Source organism: Lutra lutra, chromosome 1 (assembly GCF_902655055.1).
Source record: "Lutra lutra chromosome 1, mLutLut1.2, whole genome shotgun sequence".
Lineage (NCBI taxonomy): Eukaryota > Metazoa > Chordata > Mammalia > Carnivora > Mustelidae > Lutra > Lutra lutra.
The window spans coordinates 223,172,511-223,188,615 of NC_062278.1; the positions used below are offsets into that span (position 1 = coordinate 223,172,511).

The following is a 16,105-nucleotide window of genomic DNA, read 5'->3' on the forward strand; positions in this document are numbered from 1 at the left end:
GAACCCATCCCCTGGCCCAGTCTCATGGGACTGGGGTGTCTCCTGGAGCCACGGAGCCATTTTCACTGTCTATTCTCCACGTTGTGTTCTCGAAGGCATCACAAGGTCCGGCACGCAGCAGGTGCTCCGTGAATGTTTTGTTGAGTGGATAAATCAATAAATGCATGATTGGGCTGGACTTAACCTCAGAATCGACCCCAGCCTGTGCTGGGTGATAATGAATTTTTGGCTGACTTATTCTGTGGGATGGGGCGGGAGGTAGGCTTCCTTCGTTTTCCGAAACAAGGCCACCCCTGGCGGGCCTGACTCCCTTATTCCGTGGGTCACACTGTGGCACGGAGGCAGTCCTCCTTCGACCCCGGAACTGGCCTGTCGTCTGCATTCAGGGCACGAGTGTTTATGGAATACCTGTGTACCGCGCGCTGTCCTGAGGCCATCTGGGAACGAGACACAAGCGTCCCTTCTGTGGAGCTGGCCCTACAGTTTATCAGGCGGAAAGAAGTGCTATTGAGAAAGGCATCCTGGCAGGTGACACACTTGAGCAAAGGCTGGAGAAAAGCAAGAAGAAAGCCACGCCGGTGTCTGGGGTGCACCCGCCAAGGGGCACAGCCAGTGCAAAGGGCCGGAGGTGAGAGCGCGCCCGGCACCCCGCACCAGCGAGCACGGTGAGGGGAAAGAAGGGCGGGCGCGGCGGTGTGAGACACCACGAGGGAAGAGACAGCGACAGCCTGTTCCGGAGGAGAGCAGGGGCTCGACCCCACCCCAGGCACCGCCCGCCCCTTGGCCTCCTCGCCGCTTACAGTCGGGCCTCGCCCCCAGCCGCTCCCCGATCCGGGTTGCCAGGGAGACTCGGCCCCCGCCCCTCCCGGGCCTCCGCCCCTGGTCGTCCAGGCCCGGGCCCCCCCGCAACCCCTCCCGAAACCCCGCGCGAAAGGCGCCCGCGCTGAGTTTGTCCCTCATCGGCCCCCGTTGCCCGGGCCGGCGCCTGCCGCGCGCGCCGCCAGCCTCGCTCCCGCGCGCTCTCCACCCCACGCCGTGCGTGCCTTGCGTGCCTTGCGTGAGCGTGCGCGGGCGCGTCGGCCGGCAAGGGAGCAGCAAACGGCCGGCGGCGGGCGCCGCGCGGGGGGCGGGCGGCGCGGAGGAGGCGGCAGTGGCCATGGCCGAGGCGTCGCCGCACCCCGGACGGTACTTCTGCCACTGCTGCTCGGTCGAGATCGTGCCGCGCCTGCCGGTGAGGCCCGGGCCGGGGCGGCGGGCGGGAGCGCTTGCTCTCGGCCTGAGGCGAGCGGGCTCCGACGGGGAAACTGAGGCCCGGGAGGCGTCGGCCCGGGTCTCTGCGGAGGGCCCGGAGGCGGGGTCCGCCGCCGGGGGCGCCGCGGTGCCGATGACCCCAGATGCGCGGCCTCCCGCCCCGGCAGGCCCCTTGGTCCCTGCTGGGGAAACTGAGGCCCGCGGAGGCCGCGTGACCTGCGCTCGGCACGTCGCCCAGCAGGAGAGAGGTGGGGGGCCCCGGGGGCCGTTCCCGGAGCGCGTGCTCGGCGCTGCGGGCGCCTGGCTGCGGGCCGCCAGCTGGAGCCTTCCCTCCCGCTTTCCTGTGGTCGCGAATGGACGGGAAGGCGGTGGACCTGGGCCCGGCTTGACAGCTGCCCCGGGCGGCTCTTGGTGGCCCGGGCCTGCGTTTTTGAGCTTCCCTGGAGCTCGGGGCGGGGGCGCTGAGGCCGGCCTGTGGCCAGGTGTTGCTTTCTGCTCATTTAGGCCCACGATTCCCAAACCGTGTGGTGCGGCAGGGGCTGCTTGTTAAAGGTACAGTTTCCCAGGCTCCTCATCCCGGAGGTCCAGAGTGGGACCCGTGTCCCCCTGCCCCAGGCCGGCAGGAAAAGTGGGGTCTGGTCCGACCCTCTCCTCATTGGAAGGTGCGGAAGGTGAAACCCTGGGAAGCTCAGGCCAGCCGTGGCCCTGACGTTTGCCTCTGGGCCGATCCTGCCGGGCAGGCAGAGGGAGGTGTGGGATCGGTGTCAGGACTTACTGAGCACCTCTCCGGGCTCTCCTCACACTTCGACTCCGGCCAGGGTGCCCCCACAGTTGCCTGGCTGGTGGGTGTAGGCTGTTCCCATATCAGAGGCAGACTGGGGTCTGCCTTTCCAGCTGTGGGCACCCCTGGGAAGAGGGGGCCAAGGGGAGGTGTCTGTCCACGTCATCCCAGCCACAGAGGAGGAAAGTGGGCTAAAGTCGGGGTTTGGGGCGGAGAGCAGTGTCTGCGCCCCCGAGCCTGGGAAAGGTAGGGAGGTGTGGCTTCCAGAGGCGAGGGTCTCACTCTTCCTCAGGAGAAGGAGGAATAAAAGGAAACCTCAGATATGTGAGCACCTGCTGGGGGAGCTGAGATCTGCCCTACTCCCGCCCCTCCCGGAAGTCCCGCTTCTGCCTCTTTGGCTCGGCGTCTTTCTCCACCAGGGCGGGAAGGCGCTGGTCCCCTGACAGCTCGCCAGCCTAGCCTAATGGCATACAGCCCCTTGCAGCTGGTCTGAGCCCCGCGACGGCCCTGGGTCTCGGGCGTCCCCCACAGTGGCCTGCTTTGTGCTGGGGCCGGGCGGTCTGCACAGCTGTCTGCTCTGGGCCTCTCTCCCTGGGGCCAGCACAGGGCCTGGGTCCTGGCCCGGTGTGGCCACTGCCTCGCCCTGTGGCCTTGGACCTGGAGGACCCTGACCTTTTGTAGTTGTCACCAGGCTGGTGAGGACCTTCCTTAGCACGGAATCCAGTGATGTGGAGATATCCTTGGCCTTTGTCCTCAGAGTTCACAGGCTGGGCAGAGAGGCCGTGTTGGATACGTGATTGGCAGGTGTTTGGTTAGGACGCTGGTAGGTCCTGTAACAGCCAGTAGCAGTGAGGAGTGTGCCTGCTCGTGGGCCTGGGGTAGGGTTCCACGCGGCTCAGGAGACCGGCCGTTGATCCAAAGGGGGCACGCTGGGGGCAGAAACACAGGCTCCGTCGACGTGGTAGCGGGGGAAGGTGGCCCTGGGGTTCGCGTGCTGCAGGGCACTGGGGCTGGCTTTTGTACAGTTCCTACCTTGGATTTTTGTCACCACTGAGGTCCCTCCAGAGGCCCTGAGACAGTGCTTGCTTTCAGAGGCTTCTCTGCAGGATCAGGCTAAGGTCGCCCCCAGCTGTGCCATGTCTCTCCACCATGTGGCTCTGGCCAAGGCTCTCCACTTCCTGGACCTCTGTTTCCTGGCCTGTGAGACAGGTTTGAGGAGCTAACCCGTGTCCGCTCCGTGGGGTCCAGTGGAAGCATGTGTGTGTGGAGGAGTGCTGGCCCTGACCCGCGGGGTGCACAGGGACAGGCCGGTGGCCTCGCTGGGGCAGGGCATGTGGGAGCAGGAACCAGACAGGCTGGCTGGCTTGAAGGCCTCCGAGGCTGGCGCACAAGCCTGGACTCGATCCTTCCCAGGAGACGGCCGCGCTCGGGATGCAGCAGGGGTGCCGGCTTGGGTGGACGTGATTGCAGGGCTGTGGACGTGGCGCCTCTGAGGGCAGAGCCTGGCTGTGCCCGGCGTCTGCAGGGCTTCCGGGAAGTCACCGGGTGGACAGAGCAGGTGGCAGCGTGGGGTCCTCACTCCCTGAGCTCCCTGTTGCAGGTGGCGCCTTAAGATGGCCCTCTTTCCACCTGTCACGTTGATGGTGACTGCTTTCCTTCTCAGAGATGTCCGGGGTGCGTGCTCAGACGGAGACCGGGCCTGGAGGGGTGCTGGGGCGAGGAGAGCCAGCCTGCCCTCACTCTCTTCACACATCCACTGCCCTTGCTCCTGGAGTGGCCTGGAGACATCCTGGCCTTCAGCTTTTAGCAGAATGAGTGGAGTCCTCCCCACAGAGCCTTGGGGCTGGGCCTGCCTCCCGGGCACCATGTGGCCTCATTCTGGGCCCTCTGGCCAGCTGACAGCCGTGTGGGGCCCTGCCCATGGTGAGCTGTCCATTTGCAGCTGCAGAAACTGGGGCCCTGGGGAGGTTAAGGGTGGAACGGACTCCAGTGGCTTGCTGGACATGCGGAGCATGGAGTGGACGTCGGGCACCGGGGATGCCTAGGGAGCACTGACATGTGGGCTGCCCCCATCCCAGGGAACGTGGACCCCACCCTGCAGCCCCAAAGAGGGCTAATGTTTGCTCAGGCTCTGAAGTCAGCAGGGGCGGAAGCAGGCTGAGCCCCAAGAAGGTGGCTGGGTGCGGGGGTGAGCCGTGCCCTAAGGCACCCCAGGCCTCTGAGCCATGTGGCAGCTGAAGCGAGGGGACACCCCCAGCACAGTGGGCACACGTATCCTGTCATATGGGCTCCCGGCTAGCCGTAGAGTCTGAAGCACCCTGGGAAGACGGAGGAAGGTGGGAATGGGGACCCCTGGGGGAAAGCGAGTGCTGGGCCATGTGTGCACATCTTCGGCTCACAGCAGGCTTCATCCACGGCCGGGTCGTGGTATGGCTCTGCACCCAGGCATCCAGCGGTGTGCACGGCGCTCACAGATGCTCAGGGACAGATGGAGTGTGGACGTGGGACGTGGTGGCTGCTGCTCAGACCACGAGAAGAAAGGGCAGGGGGGCTGGGGAGTGGTGAGGGGCAGGGTCTCCTTTCCTATGGGTTCTGGGCAGGTCCCTCTGCCCAGTGACTGCTGAGAACAGCTGCGTGGGGCAGCAGGTGGCTCCTGAGGTCCGTGGGCTGGTGGGGCACAGGCTGGGACGCGGGGCTGCAAGGGCGTAGGAGGCCCATCACGGCTGTGTTTGGGCCTGAGTCTGTCCCTGTGGTGCGTCTGCACTGCAGTCGGAGTTGTGGCTCCTGCAGGGGGCCATGAGGGGCCCGGCCCACAGAGCCCAGCGTCACCCTAGAGCAGACCATCCTGTGGGGCCTTGCCTGGCCGTGCTGTGAAGGAGGTCGTAAATGAGGCCGGTGCCTGTACCCGAGGGCCGTCCCAGCTGACCTGGGCGACCTGGGCAGGTCAGTCCCGTGTCTGCGCCCACGTGTCCTCCCTGTCACTGAGGAGGGGCTGAGTCACACCTCCTAGGCATGTCGTGGGGGCTGAGCACAGGAGCAAGGCGCTTTGTGGATTGAATGTCCGTCCTGTCCTCAGTGCTCTGGCCACCGCTGTTGGTGATGATGCTGGGGTGGTCCCCTCCTCCGAGGGGGAGAGGTCACTACTTCACTGTGAGGAGCCATGGGTTAGAGACAGGTGCTCACAGGTGAGGGCTGGGAGCCGGGGGCTGCCACCCCCTGGACCCAGGCTGGAGGGGCAGGCTCTGCCCCGTGGCGGCAAGCACTCCATCCAGGGTGTCCTTGCTGGGTTGCAGGCGTCTACTGTTGGCTACTCAGGATGAACAGAAATCTCTGGGGTGTGCCCTTGGAGGAGGAGAGCACTGGGACACCCCCGACCTGGTCCCTTCCTCACTGCATACAGGCGGAGGCTGGAGTCCTGCCTGACATCTTAGGGGGCCCACGGCTTAGGCAGGCCAACCTGGATTCCGCCATGGGGCTTGCGCGGGGCTGGAGAGCGCTGAGGCAGGGCCCTGACCATGGCCAGCAGCTGAGCCCTAGCCCTCTGGTCCTCAGTGGCTGCTGGATCTCAGAGCCCTAGGGTTGAGGCCATCCTCCATTTACAGGTGGGGAGACCGAGGCTTGCAGCCAGGAGGTGACGTTTGAGCAGAGACCCAACTTCGAGCGGGGGCAAGCCAGGTAGCTATCCGGGAAGAACACTGACAAAGGGGACGGCGTGCAGGCCAGGCCGTGAGAGGAGAGGGCAGGCGGAGGTGGACTGGTGGGGGCAGGGCAGCGGGAGCGGCCGGGCTGGCCTGTCCTGAGCGGACCACAGGGCAGAGTGGAGAGCAGAGAGTGGGGTGAGGAGCTTGTGCTCCCTGGGACGCTCAGGAGCGGCCCCAAGCCTCATGGTGGGAGGCGAGGCGGCCAGTTTTGCAGCGGGTCAGGCTGCGCGGTTCGGGCTGAGGCAGCTGACACTCCGAGGCTGGCCGGGAGGGGTCAGGCGGGGGGCGGACATGGAGGCTGGGAGCGGCCGTGCTCGGATGGGAGGGGTGGCAGCTTCCCACGAAGGCCCTCCCTAGGCCTGCCCTCGCACCTGGTGGCGGCGGGCACAGGTCTGGTTTCCGTCTCTCCGGAGGGCAGGTGTGGGGCGGGAGGGCTACAGCAGGGAACAGGGAGAGCCTGGACCTTCCTGCCGACCCTGAGCCGAAGCAGCCCTGGGTGACGCCCGGTACTGTCTGTGACATGGCCATGCCGAGCTGTGGTTTGGGTTCGGGCGTCCTAACCGAGGCCAGCCACAGACACCTGCAGCCACAGCAGCCTGGTGCTAACCCTCCCTCCCCTAGAGGCTCTGCCAGGCAGTGAGAACCCGCGCCCTGAGGGCTGCTTGCTCCCTGTGCCGCAAGCTGCCCCGTGACCCCACGTCCCTGTCATGAGTGCTCCTCCTCACGGCTTTGTTGACATACGACCCACCTGCTCACGGCGTGCTCTCCGGTGTTTCTTGTGTGCTCAGGAGCCCCATACCCACCACCTCATCCAGTCCCAGAACATTCCATCAGCCCTGAGGAAACCCCGTCCCCATCAGCCATCCCCTCCCCCAGCCCCTCAGCCCCCACGAGTCCCCTTCCCGCCCGTGGAGGAACCTGGTCTGGACATGTCACACGCGTGGACTCACACCCCGTGCGGCCTCCTGTGTCTGGTTCCCTCCTTGCGTGTTGTGGGCTCCGGGGTCTGTCCCCAGGGCAGCGCATGGGGGCCTCGCTCCTGCTGGGGCCGGGGACACTCCCGCACGTGGGTGGGCCACATCCCCCTGTGCGGGGACACCGTGCTTGTCAGCACCTTTTGGCTGCCATGAGTCATGTTGCTGTGGACGTGCACTTAGGGTTTGGTGGGACGTGTGTTTCTGTGTGTTCGGCCGTGTACGCAGCCGTGGACTCGCAGGGTCGTCGGGTGACTCCGTGTGCAACTGTCCGAGGAGCTGCGGGACTGTTTCCGAAGAGACTGTCCTGAGTCCCTGCCTGCGTGGCGGCCGGCTCCGACATCTGCACGTCCTGGCCGGCACTTGTCACTGCGTGTCGGGGTCGGGCTGTCCGGGGGGCCGTGACGTGACGTCTCCCCGGCTCTGGTTCGCATTTCCCCGCTCCCGACAGTGTCAGCGTCCTTCTGCCGGCGTCCTGCCCTCCTTGTGTCCTTGGAGAATTGCCTGTTTTGGTTCTTTGGCCATTTTTGCACTGGGTGGTTTGTGGTTTTGTTGTTGAATTGTTAGGGTTTGTGTGAGGCCTGGACACTGGCTCCTGTGGCCTGTGCATCTTCTTTCCATCTGAGCCATCTGGCTCAGACACTGTCCTTTGGGGCCCCCTTTGCTTTTGGCGTGGCCTGTGCTATGGTGGCACCCACGGCCCTGACAGAGGGGCCTGGCACTCCCACCTGTGCCCATGGCTCCTCTGGGGCCAGTCCCCCACTGTCCAGTCACGACAGCACCTGTGGGCCAGAGGTGGGAAGGGGGCGTGCCAGTGGGAATGGGGTCACGGGCTCCGTGTGGGGGCTGCTGGAATGTTCCAGAAATGCCACTATGGGTGCCACAGGCTGGTCCTTGTCCCTGGGTGGCACTTCCCACCTTAGGTGGCCCCCATCCTGGAACTTGGACTTTTGAGGCCTCCATAGAACTGGGGCCCTAACGGTCACTCCTGCAACCCTTCCAGAGCTTGGTACAGGGGCCTCTGTGTGCACGTGGTGGGGAGAGGTGCTCACAGAATGTTTTCTGTCTGTCTAAGTCGGGAGCTGCTCAGTGGGCCCACAGCAGCTGGCCTGTTACAGGCCTTGTCAGAGCCTTTAACAGCTGGTGTGGGTGAGTGGAGACCCTGAAATGACTTCTGTGATCCTGAGGAGCATGGGCTGATGGACTGTGGGATGACAGGGAGGTGACCTGGGAGCCCGGGCCTCACTGGCACCAGGGGCAGCAGGTCCAGGGGTCACTAGTCATGGAGACACAGAGGTCGTCGCTGTGGCTGATGGAGGTCTGTGCTCATGCCCTCACCAGGGCCACCCGGCAGGGCTCCTGCCAGTTCTGATGCTGGCCTGGGGCAGTTTCCCAGGTGTGCCTGGAGCTTCTCCTGTGTGCCACGGCTAGAGGTGGGGGGTCCCGCTAGTTCAGCCTGGGGCAGGGGCCCCGAGACAGCGCTCACCTGCTCTCTCCCTGCAGGATTACATCTGCCCCAGATGCGAGTCTGGCTTTATCGAGGAGCTTCCGGAAGAAACCAGGTGACACTGGCCAGACCAGGCCCCTCGGGGTGCGGGCGGGGTTGTGGCTGGGACACGGGGTGCCGCTCCAAGTGCTGGTTCTGTTCTGGGCGGGCAGAGCCTGGACAGGCTACGGCAGGCGGGCGGGGGTGTTGGGGAGTCAGCCTCTGCTTCCTGACCCGGGACACAGGCAGGGCTTCAGAGGGCATCGTGGCCCTGAGTCCCGGTGGGACACCCCTGGTGCTGACTTGCCCCCGTCCTCCCAGGAGTACAGAAAATGGGTCTGCCCCCTCCACGGCCCCCCCAGACCAGAGCAGGCCGTCATTTGAGGTGAGTCCAGCCCCAGGTTGTGCGCCTTTCCTGCAGGCAGCCACCCAGCCCTCCCCTCACTGCGCAGGAGTGTCCCCCCGCCTGACCCTTGACCGCCGGGCCTGACCTTCTGCCCTCCTCCCACACATGCCAGGGTCCCCCGGCGTGTCCCCATCCCCCAGAGCCCTGGGTCCGGGCAACACCCCACGGTGCATGGAGGACGCCTGGGCTCCCAGGTGGCAGCTCAGGGTCCTGGCCTGTGACCACGGCCCTTCCCCCGCAGAACGTGGACCAGCACCTGTTCACGCTGCCGCAGGGCTACGGCCAGTTTGCTTTCGGCATCTTTGACGACAGCTTCGAGATCCCCACGTTCCCCCCCGGGGTGCAGGCCGATGAGGGCAGGGACCCTGAGAGCCGGCGGGAGAGAGAGCAGCACTCCCGGCACCGGTATGGCGCCCGGCAGCCCCGCGCCCGCCTCACTGCACGGCGGGCTACCGGCCGGCACGAAGGCGTCCCCACGCTGGAAGGGTGAGGTGCCTGAGGGTAGCTGGTGGGTGGGATGCTTGGGGGAGTCTTGAGGCCTGCCCCATCCCAGCTCAGGTGGACCGACCATCTGCCCTTCTGGAAGGTTCTGTGGGCACAGAGGGGTGGATGCTAGCTCTGGGGCTGACCTCTGGGCAGGGCGGTCCCCAGCACGTCCAGGCAGATTTTGCCTCGGCCCACCCTGCTGATGGGGTGCAGACGGGGACCCGGAAGTGTGGCCCAAGGGCCTGAGGACGGGCGAGAACTGGACAGCACCAAAGGCCCTTTGTCCCCTTGGTGCCCCCATCCTTCTAATGGGGTCCCTGCTTCTCCCACACGCCCCCTGCCTGGATGCCCATCTGGTTAGACACAACTGGTTCCCACTCGGGTCCTCGTCTCCCAGGGTGGTTTCTGGCGTCCCTGCTCCTCAGTGGAGCCTGGAGCTTCCTCCGTGCGGGGTCAGCACCAGGGCGGCTTCCTTGTGAGCAGAGGCGTGTTCTGAAGGACGGGGCTAAAAAGAGAACATTCCTCGGCGGGCCGGGCTTCTTGGGCAGATTCCTAGTGGGGACTTGGCCCAACGTGGACCCGCGTTGTGTCACTTAAGATGGGCTCAGTTGCGCGGGCAGCCCTGGTGTGCTCTGCTCTGTTGGAATCCAGCCCGGGACACAGCCTGGTGTCCGGCATCTGGGAGCTGCCCGGCTCCCCCAGGCCCGGGCTTCGCTGCCACCTCAGCCGGCCTGTTTCGGGGCTGTTGTGAACGGGGACCTCGGGGATGCGCCCTGGGTTGTCACGTGGGGAGCAGGTGTGGTTGGTGCTCACAGATGCTGCACGGGCCTCCGGGTGGGGGGTGGGCGCTGAGTGCCGGCTGGCTTCCTGCTCTGTTCCAGGATCATCCAGCAGCTGGTTAACGGCATCATCACCCCGGCCAGCATCCCCAGCCTGGGCCTGGGCCCTTGGTGAGTAGGTGGGCGGGTCCCCTAGCGCCCTGCCCGGCCCCTCTGCCACTTGAACCCCAGACCTCTCTGCCCAGGGGCGTCCTGCACTCAAACCCGATGGACTACGCCTGGGGGGCCAACGGCCTGGATGCCATCATCACGCAGGTACAGGGTGCGGTGCCCGAGGTGGGCACCAGGTGTCACCATCTTTCCTTCTGCTGAGGACGAGGCTACCAGAGGATGAAAGGGTCCCTGGTGTGGATGCCCTGCTCCCCAGTTCTCCATAACTCCCATCCTGGGGCTGGGGTGCCCCACGTGGACCTCCACAGTGTCCTGAGCTGTCCTTGGGATGGGGTGGTCCCTGTGACCCTGGCGGGCATTGTGAGGGCTCACACTGGGGAGGCTGTGGCACTTGGCCAGGGCAGGATCCAGCGCCTGGGCAGGACCCCCGGTGCCGGGAGGGGTCACCCTGGGTGCAAAGTGACCCTGACTGGATGCGCAGACGGGTGGGGAGGAGCTTGGGGCTCAGCTTTGTTGGGGTGGCCAGGGACCTGGAAAAACACAGCCTTGGTGCTTTTGCAGGTAACCCAGCCTTGCATTTCAGAGCCCTGCGGGGTGAGGGGCCGCGCCTGCCTGCCGAGCTCCCGGCACTCTGGCCTCTTGTCTTTCAGCTCCTCAATCAGTTTGAAAACACAGGCCCCCCGCCTGCAGACAAAGAGAAAATCCAGGCCCTCCCCACCGTCCCCGTCACTGAGGAACATGTAGGTGCGTAGCTCTCGGCCACTGGGCGGCTTTCCCTTTCCCAACAGTGCCCCGCGGGGCACTCATGGGCTCCTGTCCCGCAGGCTCCGGACTGGAGTGCCCCGTGTGCAAGGACGACTACGGGCTGGGGGAGCGCGTGCGGCAGCTGCCCTGCAGTCATCTCTTCCACGACGGCTGCATCGTGCCCTGGCTGCAGCAGGTGAGCGGGGGCCACGGCTGTGGGGATCCCCCGTGTGCTCCGCCTCTGACCCCTCCCCCCCGTGTTCCCACAAAGCACGACAGCTGCCCTGTGTGCCGGAAAAGTCTCACGGGACAGAACACGGCCACCAACCCCCCAGGCCTGACCGGCGTGAGCTTCTCGTCGTCCTCGTCCTCCTCGTCCTCTAGCTCGCCGAGCAACGAAAACCCGGCCGGCAACTCCTGAGCCCCCGCCTCCCTCCGGCTGGCCCCCAGAGTGAGCACAGGACCCCACCCACACCGGGCCCGGTGGGGCGGTGGGCGGGGGGGGCACCACGGAGCCGGAGCCTGGAGGTGCCCCACCTGCCTTGGCTCCCACACCGCGCCCCCCGCCGTGGGCAGAGACTCGGAGGACCGCCGCCTCCAGGCTGGCATCTGGCACAGGGGCCTGGGCACACGGCACCCCTGGGGGCGTCCCCAGCTCCCCTACCCATCTGTCTCTAACCTCACCCTCCACACAGCAGCGGCGGAAAGGTTTTTATAATTTTAAATTATTACCGCTTTGAAATAAACGGACGTTTGAGCTCACACGCGGCCCTGCATGATCTCTGGAAAGACCGGGTGGAACCGTGAGGCCGGGGTCTCTGTGATGCCCGGACAGGCTGCCAGTCCCCAGCCCGGGTATCCCCGGCCCAGGCGCAGGGGGCTCGGGACCACGGGATGACCAGCAAAACAAGAACAAAACTGCTCCGACAGACGTTTTTTAAAGGAAAAAAATATGTGTATCTTGAAAGCTATTTAAAAATACACCTACTTAGAAAGAGAAGCAGGTGGTTGGTGTTTTCCTTCTGCGCGGGCGCTGGGGGCGGGCTGAGCTGTGGCGCTTCTGCCGGCCGTGGACCCCGACCCGCGGGCTCGCCAGCAGCCCCCCCACCGGAAGACGACAGAGCTTCCCTGGGGGTGGACCCAGCTGCTGGGAAGCCCCAGCCACCGAGGACCAGCGGTCCCCCCTGCCCGGCCGTCCCCGCCCACGGCGAACATCCTCTGGTCAGCACGCCCTGGCTGGCACCTGCTCCCTGGCTTCACTCTCCATGTTTTAAGTGGAAGGTGGCTGCTGAGAGGGTGGGCGACTGCATCCCGCCCCAGGGACTGCCTCCCGGGGTGGGACACCTGAGCCGACCCACCTGGCCCAAGGCTGCAGAGCTGGGCTTTGAACCTGGGCTCTTCCCTCTGCCCCTTTTCTGTCTGCTGGGGCTCAGCCTGGGGGTGAGGGCTCAGGGGTGCTGGGGGGCAGCAGGCACGGCCACCCCAGGTTCCCCTGAGCCCCTGGAGGATGCAGACACGGAGCCCCTGTGGCCTGCACGTGCCCTCTCCAACTCCCCGACCCACTGCGCCTGCTCCACAGGAGCGGAGGGGCCCTGGCCGCGGCTGCCCTTCAAGCAGCTTCAGACCGCGCGTGTGTGCATGTGCTTCTGTGTTCATTCTATGCCCTGTGACCACCACACACCGATTCCCTGACAGTTCTAGGCTCAGAAATACAGAAAGGAAGGCTCGTCACCTTTCCCCAGGGCCCCAGGGAGACCCGACTCCTGCCCTTTCCTGGCCTGCGGCCCCCCTCCATCCTCCCTGTCAGCAGCGCGGGGTCTGCCCGTCTCTGGGACCCCTGCCCTCTGCCTCCCTCTCGTAAGAACCTGGTGAGGACGCTGGCCCCCTCAGGAACCCAGAGTCACCCCCACCTTGGGGCCCTGACAAGGTCCCCTCTGCCACGGGAGGGGACATGTCCCAGCTCCCGGGACGAGGACGGGGACCTCTTACCCTGTGGCATGTCCATGTCGCCCTCTCTCCCCCAGCCCTCAGACCTTGCTCTGCCCGAGCCTCTCCCAACCTACCTGCCTCAGACACCCCAATGGGCTCCCATCACAGAGCCTTTGCCTAGGCTGTGTCCCAGCCCTTCTGGTGACACATGGCCATGTCCATCATGGGCCTCCGTGGCCCAGCTTGTGACTGGATACCTGTGGCCTCTGCTCAGCTCAGTGTCCACCTCCCCCCCACTCAGGCACTCCTGGGGGTCAGGTCGTGTCCGTGGGGACCTGCAGTGTCCCCAGCCTGGCACCTAGCCCACACTCCATGAATGCTTGGGGAGAAGATGAGTGACCAGACCGGCTTGGCCACGGCCTGGACCTCACCGGCCCCAGGCCCCTGGCTGTGCAGCTCAGGCATCCTGCAGACCTGGGGTCTCAGGAGACCAGGACGGGCAGGAAGTGGGTGGACAGGTGGTGCCGCTGTGTCCGGCCGCCACGCCGTGGGGCCCCCTGCCCATCCAGTGCCAGGAACATGGGCCGGCCACGGTGACGCCAGCGGAGCGAGGCGTAGGTGTTGTAGCCGTTCTCCTCGATGCGCTCTTGGAACCTGCAGTGGGCAGTGTAGACCCGCTTCGGGGGGTCGGGCGTGTGAGGTGGGCCCGGATCCCCTGCTCCCCGCAACACCCACCCACCAGATACCCCTCATGCTGCACTCACCGACCCGTAGAGGCGGCCCCTGCGGTTCATGGCCACGTAGAAGCCCGTGTGCACAGCCTTGAGGACCACGACGCCCACGCGGATGGAGCGGATCTCAATGATGCCTGGGGGTGGGGGGTGGGGCAGGGCTCAGGGCCGGCAGCCCACCGTCCACTCCCCCGCACACTCCCACTGGCACTCACGTGTTCACCCAGCCCCTGCCGTGAGCTTGGCCTTGTGCTGGGTGTGCTGACACAGGGGGCACACAGGCCCTGCCAGGAGCACCCCAGGGTGGGGGTGGGAGGGGCAGGAAGGACACTGAAGCCAGTGTGAAGGCCTGAAGCAGGATGGGCCCTGCGATGGGGGCGGACTCAGGGCGATGATCAGCTCCATGGTGGTCACTGCCACTGCAGGAGCCCCATATGCCAAGCACTGTCCCCCACAACCGCAGGTGGGAGGGGCCGATGTGCCTGCTTCCCAGAGGGGGAACCTGAGGCCTGGGAAGTGGCAGATGGGAGACCCTGGAGAAGACTTGCCTACTTGGAGTGGTCCAGCGAGGCTGACCCAGGGGATGACCAGGCCTATTCTGGAGTTCAGGCCTTGCCCTCTGGTCTTCAGTCTGGACTTGGATGCCTAAGGTGATGGGGAGCTCACCCTATGTCACATGGGGCCTCTGTACCTGCTCTCTCTCCTATCAGGCACCCAGCTCCTTCTCTCTACATGAGAATCAACTCAAGCCCACCTCCTTGGAGAGCCCCCAGACTTCTCCGGTAAAGCTGCCCCTCCGTCATCTCATGTACATCACCCTGTTTTCATTTTCTTTGCTCCCTACATGGCCACCCGTGAAATTACTGCATCAGTCATTCACTTGTTTAACCGCTTTACCCACTGCTGTGGGAGCCGCATGATGGTGGGCTGTCCTGGTCGCTGCTATGTGCCCCCTGTGCCCATAACAGCATACAATAGGTACCCAATCAATACCCACAGAATTAAAGAAAGAGAAAAGCTCCAAGAGCCTCCCTCCACAGAGCTGTCAACCACGTCACCACCATTGCTGCCCAGATGGGGAAACCGAGGCTCAGAGAGAAGCAGTGACTGTCCCAACCCACCCAGGAGATCCAGGCCCCACACCCAGCCTGAAGACACCCTGCCTGCCTGTGCCCACCACCGATGGACTGGCCCAGCCAGTGCCCTTGTCATTGTCCTTGTCCAGTGAGCCTAATGAGAGCTTTGGGCGCCCAATGAAAGCAGATGGAAGGGCAGGGGGTGATTACCTGCCCTAATGGTGGTGATTCAGGTAGTGGCCAGTGATTAGCCATCCCCAGTCTGGGCCTCAGAGCTCTGGGCAGACCAAGACAGGGCCACAGGGTCACGGAGGCTCTAGATCCCCAGCAATCCCCGGGCTCCTCCTTCTCCTTTGCCCCCCTGCCTCCTCTTGCCTCCTACATTCCACACTTATTGAGTGCCTACTGTTTGCTGGGCAGGGCGTCAGGGACAGTGATTCCAACTTGACAAGGTTCTGGGCATTAAGGAGCCCCAGCAACGCCCCCACCCTGACCCCAGCAGTGTGACCCTTGGGCAGGTCATTTTCCCTCTCTGTCCCTCATCTACCAAAATGATGTGTGGGAAGCAAGACAGGGGTCCCTCACTCCAGCAAGTTCTGAGTTTGGATGTGCAGTGTGGGGAGTCCAGGGCTCAGACCCTAGCTCTGCTTCCACTTCTTTATGCAGCCCGGGCCTGGGGTGGGGGCTTCCAGGAGCCGCCATCTCCCCCCCCCCCCCGCCCCCCATAAAGGGACCCAGGGATCCCAGCCTCAACTACTGTGCCGCGGAGCCGGGCCAGCGCTAGGACCTTCCTCTGCGACGCTTACCTCAACTGCCCAGCCCTCTCAGCGCGGGCGCTGGACCCACTGCACAGCTGGGGAAACTGAGACCCCAGCAGACACTACACACCCTTGCGGGACAGAGGACCCGGCTGGTCCTTATCACCGCTGCTGCCACTGGTCCTTCCCGCCGGCCTATCTGCCCCGCACCTCTCCCCGAACTCACTGTCGGCGCCGTGGCGCCAGCGGGTGCCCTGCACGCGGCCGCTGGTGTCCACGCGCAGGAAGAAGTGCGTGGAGGAGAAGAGGCGCCGCCAGCGCACGTCGCCCTCCAGGTGCGGGTAGCTGCGTGCTCTCCGCGGACTGTTCGGGGTCCCCGCGGCGCCGGGCGCCCGTGCCAGCAGCAGCCACACCAGGCCCAGCCACAGGCGGCCGCTCATCGCCCCGCGCCCCGATTGCCGCCGGCTCTGCCTCCCCGCCGCGCGTCCACAGCTCGGCCATCGCCAGGGCGGGGGCGGGGCGCCTCTGCCGGGCCAGCCCGCGCGGGCCAATAGGGAGTCCGGGGGGCGGGGCCTGCGCCGCAGGGGGCGGGTCAGGGGAGACAGGGCGGGGCCCTGGGCCAGGAGCCGACCAGTGGAGAGGCGGCGGCAGGCCAGTGGGCGGGGCGTAGGGCGGGCTCAGAGCCGCGGGGGCGGGGCGACGAGGCGACTGGGCGGGGCCAGGATGCGGGGCGGGGCCCATTTGGGAAAACCCTCCTGCCTCGTTTCTCCGCGTTTGTCTTGCGGGGCGGGGAGGGCAGTGCGTGTCTGTGAGTCACCGGCTTAGCCTGCAG

At 65.5% G+C, this 16,105-nt stretch overlaps 2 protein-coding genes across 5 annotated transcripts; one reads left to right on the forward strand and one right to left on the reverse strand.

The window, feature by feature from the left end:
• Positions 1 to 1,043: 1,043 nt before the first annotated feature.
• Positions 1,044 to 11,779, forward strand: RNF126 (ring finger protein 126). Of its 3 annotated transcripts, none has more exons than XR_007123452.1 (9): positions 1,044 to 1,231; positions 8,211 to 8,269; positions 8,515 to 8,578; positions 8,712 to 9,085; positions 9,967 to 10,035; positions 10,110 to 10,179; positions 10,597 to 10,779; positions 10,860 to 10,975; positions 11,051 to 11,089. XR_007123452.1 is itself a non-coding variant. In XM_047707952.1 (9 exons), the coding sequence occupies exons 1-9, from the start codon at positions 1,157 to 1,159 to the stop codon at positions 11,198 to 11,200; spliced, it is 1,071 nt and encodes a 356-aa protein (XP_047563908.1). In that variant the 5' UTR covers positions 1,051 to 1,156; the 3' UTR covers positions 11,201 to 11,779. The 3 variants fall into 3 exon arrangements, 2 of the variants coding, with proteins under 2 accessions (XP_047563908.1, XP_047563916.1); XM_047707952.1 differs by having other exon boundaries at positions 1,051 to 1,231; positions 10,686 to 10,779; positions 11,051 to 11,779; XM_047707960.1 differs by having other exon boundaries at positions 1,054 to 1,231; positions 8,841 to 9,085; positions 10,686 to 10,779; positions 11,051 to 11,779.
• Positions 11,780 to 11,896: 117 nt separating this feature from the next.
• Positions 11,897 to 15,728, reverse strand: FGF22 (fibroblast growth factor 22). Of its 2 annotated transcripts, none has more exons than XM_047708071.1 (3): positions 15,500 to 15,728; positions 13,473 to 13,576; positions 11,897 to 13,362 (listed from the first exon to the last, which is right to left on the reverse strand). In XM_047708071.1, the coding sequence occupies exons 1-3, from the start codon at positions 15,711 to 15,713 to the stop codon at positions 13,006 to 13,008; spliced, it is 675 nt and encodes a 224-aa protein (XP_047564027.1). In that variant the 5' UTR covers positions 15,714 to 15,728; the 3' UTR covers positions 11,897 to 13,005. The 2 variants fall into 2 exon arrangements, with proteins under 2 accessions (XP_047564027.1, XP_047564036.1); XM_047708080.1 differs by having other exon boundaries at positions 13,062 to 13,385.
• Between the last annotated feature and the right edge of the window lie 377 nt (positions 15,729 to 16,105).